General features: G+C 41.9%; 1 protein-coding gene across 1 annotated transcript in view; it reads right to left on the reverse strand.

Annotated features, from left to right (window-relative positions):
• The window catches only part of CD96 (CD96 molecule), a 49,770-nt gene that overhangs the window by 33,347 nt on the left and 10,423 nt on the right, over positions 1-6,000 (reverse strand). Inside the window, 2 exon segments of the mRNA XM_019528598.1 lie at positions 1,468-1,690; positions 3,197-3,297. Coding sequence (XP_019384143.1) covers positions 1,468-1,690; positions 3,197-3,297 — 324 coding nt within the window.

Genomic DNA, 6,000 nt, shown 5'->3' on the forward strand with positions numbered 1-6,000 from the left:
AGCAACAGACAAAGTCTGGGAGGAATTGAAATGGGCCCTGATGTTTGTGGATAGAACCTAAGGAAAGAAAGGGGAATTGCATTAGTAAAGATGTGAAAGGTGGAATACCTAAAAGAAATGGGAAAGTAAGTTGGAGAAGAGTTTGTGTTTCCAGGAACAGGATACATACTTAACTGTGTTTTTTAAAGGGGAAGAGGAGTGGAAAGGAAGAAAAAACTAAATGGAATCTGGATATTTTTGTAAACAATAAAAAAATTAAGGTTTAGTTTCTACTTTAACACTCCCTCCCCCCAACCCTTCTGCTGTGTGGTTGGAGGAAAAAAGGAAAAGTGCCAGAGACAAAAGCCTTGTTAGTCTTGGCATCCTTCACTTCCAGGCTCGCTGCTGGGAACCAGGGTGAAAGCAACACGAATCTGGTGAGACTACTGCACAAAGCTTAATGGAACACAAAGGTCATCGTTTATCTCATCTGTGGTGAGAGCTGGCTCAGCTTCTGCCCACTCACATCCTAACGTGTCGTAGCATGGGTATCTTTGCACAGTGCCCTGGCACGATTTGAAATGCATATCAAACAACATCAGTTAATATGCCTGTTTAACTACACTGAGAACAAGGGGATATTTTCACTCTGGTAGAACTTCAATTATGTGTTTATTTAAAAAAGTAACAGGGTTATCCAGGTTGAAAATCTAATCCGTTAAAAGTCACTTCTTAAGTTTAAAAGCCATTTCTGAGTCACGCAAGTACAAGAGAAACATCTCAGACCATCAATTTCTACTTCTGTTTCATTTGCATTAGTGAGTGATAGCCCAGAGTCCTCTCTCAGAACTTACTGCATCTTTATATTACAAGTGTCAGGCTAGTAAAAGCTGTGCTACAAACTCCTTAAAGCAGGGTACATATTGTCAATTGACAGACCCTATGCTAGATACCTATATATTTTAGTAGCATTGGAATTGCTTCCTTTAAGACCTGGAATACTACCTGAAGATAGAAATAGGGACTGAAGCATCAAATACTTATGTTTGGAAAGTAACATGCCTGTGGAAATAGACTTTCTACATGCCAACAGATGAGCAGTTGACTCATCTGTTTGCTTGGGCACAGTGAGGATTTGAGCAATTTGGCAATAACTGGCACCCAGAAGTATGGCATCCTGGGTCACTTTCAAAAGCTTGCTTTGTTTAACTTAAAATGGCATGTTACTTTCCAAACACATGTATTTGATGCTTCAGACCTGCCTCCAGTACCAGCAACGACAATTTTGGCACTAAGTGTTTGTCGAGAATGGTGGGTTTATTTTATGAAACAATCTGCAACAACCCCTCCTCTTTGTAACTGGTGGAAAAAGACCAAAAAGCATTTTAGTCAGGGTGCCTGCATAATACCAGGCCAGAACATGACTGTACACTGTAGAAAGGAGGAGTAGAGAAAGACATAAGACAGGAGTTAGTGTGAGCCTCTTACCAAACACTTTCACCGTGGTGGTTCTCTTCACAATTCTCTCCGGATGGTATGTCACGAGGCACGAGAAGGCCTTGCCATCATCAATAGTTTTGAGCGGAGAAATCTGCAGTGCATTTTCTGGACCCAGCTGAATTCTGTCTTTGTACAACAAATTATTGGTCTTATTTGCTTCATGCTGGTATGAATTTTTGGTTATCAGTTTTATTTGACTTCCATTATCTCTCTGTTTAAAACACAAGCAGAACGTTTTCCAGTCAAACTCTTGTTCCTACCACCATACTTATTCTCCTTTATTCCCCATAATAGGTAGAATTCTGTAACCTTTACATTAGCTATCTTTAATTCCAGCAATTATCCTTTTTATAACCATGGGTCTTGGAACACTTAGTAGTGATTACCAAATTCAAGTTAGGAAAGTCTCCCAAACTGCATACAAAAAATTAAATAATAAATAAAAATTAGTACCACGATACTTCTTCCTTATCTGAAGTTCAGGTCAGGAAACTGTGTTCTGTGAAACTCTGGGGTTTCACGATAGGTCATCAAGGTTTCTACAAAGAAACTGGGGATAATGGCAGAGTGGAAACTGGGGGTAATGGCAGAGTGGGCTAGAAGGCAGTGTGCCACCATTACCGTGCTGGATTGCCTTGCTCCATGTTAGTTCACACAGCCTGTGAAGCTATGGCAGAAGTGATATGAAAGGGTTCCATGACTTTAGGAAGTTTGAAAACCGCTGTCTTAGGTAAATGTCAGATAATTTTTTAATATTAAAGAGACTGAAGAAAACTTAACGTTCTTTGTCTTCAATTAACATTTATATTTTTAGTTGCATCAAAAAAATAGGAAAAAACCCTGCTGTCTTCTTCATTTTTAATTAATCCCATGTAATGAAGAGTTTAATGTCTTGTCTTTTAAATTAGGTTGTATAACACTTTGTGTTCATTTGTAAAGTTCATACGTGCATGTAGTATGATGCATCATCACCTCTCTGATAAGTAAAATTTCAATATGTCTAAGTGACTAACCCTTGCTGTGTTCTACTGATAATTTGAATCCATCTTTCTTAAGTCTAACAGACCTTGCCTAAAAAGTTTTAAGTTTAGTAGCAATATAATGCAAAGACAAGATCCAAATAAATAGCCACTGGGGACAGAGGCTTTCAAGAAAAGAAAATGTGTGTTTACATTTGAAGCTTGGTTTAAAAAGAAAACAGCAGTTAGAGTTCTTGAAAAGTAAGAGGAGATATAAACCTCAAAAAAGGAGGAACAAAAATACAGATAATAATCCCTTGGTCACAGGATTGTGGAAAGTAATCAAGGTACTGTTAAACCGACGGACAGAGCTGCATGCTCATGCACGTATACATGCACACTCCCCTGAATAACGCAAGGGGAAAAATGTGACTGACTTGGTTTAATTCATGGCTAGGATCATGTACAGTAGTTTTCAAAGTCATTTCACAACGGTAGTCAACGATGTGTGCATGTTTGTTTTTTATCCCCCGACAATCTAATTTTAACTTCAAAGTTAGCAGGAAACCAAAAATAGTCCATGGATTTCTACCATGTCTTCCCTGTTTCTTGGTTCAGAAACACTCACACTGATGCCATGTATAGTTTTTGCCTAGCAATTCCATTTTACCCATTTGTGTCCTGCAAAGAAATATTTATTTTATTTGGAGCATAGTTTCTTCCTAATATCTTAAACATAAAAAGAGAGTTATACTTACCACTACCCATTCAAAGGGCCAGTTACCAGAGATCACATTCTCATGACATGGGATTGTCAAAATCTGTTTTAGCAGGGTTTTCTTCACATAATGTTGCTCCTCTTGTACCATTGTAACAACATACAAGAAAGACAATTAGGAAATTAAGAAAAAAAATTAACTGTACTTTAAAAATACATATCTAATATTCGTTGCTTAATGTTCCTAATCCTATACACATGTACTTGCTAACTGAAAACTACTGGCCCAATTCCAAATCTGGAGCACATCTGTTACTGGTAACTGTCTGCATGGAGAACTTGCAGACATCTTCTGATGAAGACATACTCCAAGAGGAGAATAAAGAGAAAAAGGGGGAAAAGTGAAGTTACTGCCAATTTGTCTACCTTTAGTAATTTTAATCTGAGGACTGAAAGGGGCTTTATAAACATCACACAAGCCTTTTTGTTCCTTATGGAAGTTAAGCTTAAACTTGGACTTATAGACATGAACATAGAGATGAATTTAGTGACTTTATGAAGGCCACATAATGAGTTGGTAGAACAACTAAGAATAGATCAGTTTCTGGTTTCAGCCTCGACTCTCCTTCTTTCATGCAGGAGCCAATTCAATTTAATTAAATGCCTCAACAAAACTTACACTAGTTGGTGCAACTATCCAACTCTTCTCTCCCATACCCAACAATAGCATTACATTTTACTGAATTAATAACTAAAGGCCTATTCATTCAGCAACTTCTTCAGTATTAGTCACTGTACCTGGCTTAATAACAAGATTCAAATGCTATCCTTAACAAGGCAGAGGGATTCTACATTCAGCTAAGCATAGACCAAAGCATAACAGCAAAAACAAGCTTCTGCAATGATGTTTTTCCATGTGGGTTACCCATACAGTGATTGGTTACCCAGGCTGGTTTTATTCATTCTTTCATTGTGCTTGGACCCAAGTCCCAAGAGATGATGCATGACAGGAGAATGGGGTTAATTTAGATTACCTCTATTTGCTCCACAGAAGGAGGTTCAGCAGGCCACAGTCATTTATTGCTCTAATTTCCTGAGTTACCCCTAGAGGTACACTGATACATTGGTCTGATATCGGAATAGCACCCATATAAAGAAAATTGACTGTACCAGAAATTGGCCTGATGTGGCTGATAATTTGGCTGATAAATGCCTGTGCATGCTCATAACCACAGTGTAGCATGTAGGCAGTGAGGATTACAGCTTAGCAGCTTGGAGAGCTGTGTGCAACTGGTAAGTCTGTTGTGGTGGAGGGTGGGGGGAGGGAATGGGCATGGGGGGCATAGATCAAGGCCTGTGGTGAGGGAGAAGTGGAGCTGGGGCAGGCACTGCCCAGCCAGGGCAGGGTGGATGGAGCCACAGCTCATCTGAGGTGCATGAGGAGGCAGGGTCAGCTCTTGCTGCTGTGTGCACCCCAGAAGCGTGTGGGAGGGCATGTGCCCCCATATCTGCATGATGTGTGGATGGGGTGGGCTGCTGCTCTAGGCTCTTCCCAGCATGGGCGGTGGGAGTGGGGATGGGCTGGGGCTGCACTCAGGGCTGGTGGTGGCATTGGTGATGGGGGGGCTATGGGGAATTTTGGGGTGGTTTTGCCCCCCCCCCATCACCACTGCTGCCTACCTCGAATGTAGCCTGGCCCAGCCCCTCCTACTTGGAGGAGCCCAGTGCAGCCCTGGCCCCAGCTTGCAGCTGCAGCCTGTCCTGCCTTGCGCAAATCTGGGGGCACATGCCCCCCCATGCTCTCCTGGGGTGCACACTGCAGTGGGCAATGCCCCCCTCCCTGTGTCCCCCAGACAAGCCATGGCTCCATCCAGAACCCCACCCCACCCTGGCTGGGCAGCACCTGCCCCCACTTCAGCCCCATTCCTCCCTCACCACAGGAGCCTTGATCTGCCCCTGACACCCCTTCCCTCCCCTTCCACCACAACAGATTTACCAGCTGGATATTGCTTTTCAAGCAGCAGGGCTGCGTATCAGAAATCAGATCAGTATTGGCTGGTATGTCTCCTTAAAAGTCAGCTATTGGTTTCAGCTTCAAAAATCTCTATTGGTGCACCCCTAGTTACTCCAGCTGCCCTTCCTGTTCCATGTCCTCAAGAAGTCACTAGAGGAGACTAATCTTCTATAGGAAGTATCAGGGCACTGACATCTCAGTTCTGTCACCTTCATGTCTTTCAAAAGCCTGATAGTGGTCTACTGAAGCAACACAAATGCAGTGCTATCTGACAAGGGGGAGCTTGTCAGATTCCCAAGGATAACTCTGCTTCTTACCTAGGGGATGTCTCATCTCAGGAGCTTATTGGTTCTGTTGCTGCTCTCTTGCATGGCCTTAAATATTCCATAAATATTATGACTAAAGGTGGTGTTTGTTCTTAGTTCGCCATAATAAGGAAAGTCACTGTTTTCAAGAGTGCACCCATTTCCTCATGCCCTTGTCATCTCCAGCTGACTAATGCTGTGTAATCTACTTTGAGTACCCTTGAAAGCCACTTGAGAAATTTTAGTTGGCACCAAATGCAGCCTCCTGCCTTTCCCGATTGGACCCCTTGAACTTGCCTCCTTCAGTCCATCTCTTAGAACCCATATCTAGCTCACAAGTCATAGTGGAAAACTAAAGGCCTTTAGTCATGTGCTTATCTGTCACAGCTCATTGGATATGTGGCCTTTGTGGAATGCCTTTTAGTCCTCTGGATAGAAACACCAACCGTTATCACCAAGATGAAGTGGGACTTTGTTGGGAAGCAGTCTTTTCATAAACACTCCAAAAAAAAAAAAAAAAAAAAA

Source organism: Crocodylus porosus, unplaced genomic scaffold, assembly GCF_001723895.1.
Source record: "Crocodylus porosus isolate Cpor-Errol unplaced genomic scaffold, CroPor_comp1, whole genome shotgun sequence".
Taxonomy (NCBI): domain Eukaryota; kingdom Metazoa; phylum Chordata; order Crocodylia; family Crocodylidae; genus Crocodylus; species Crocodylus porosus.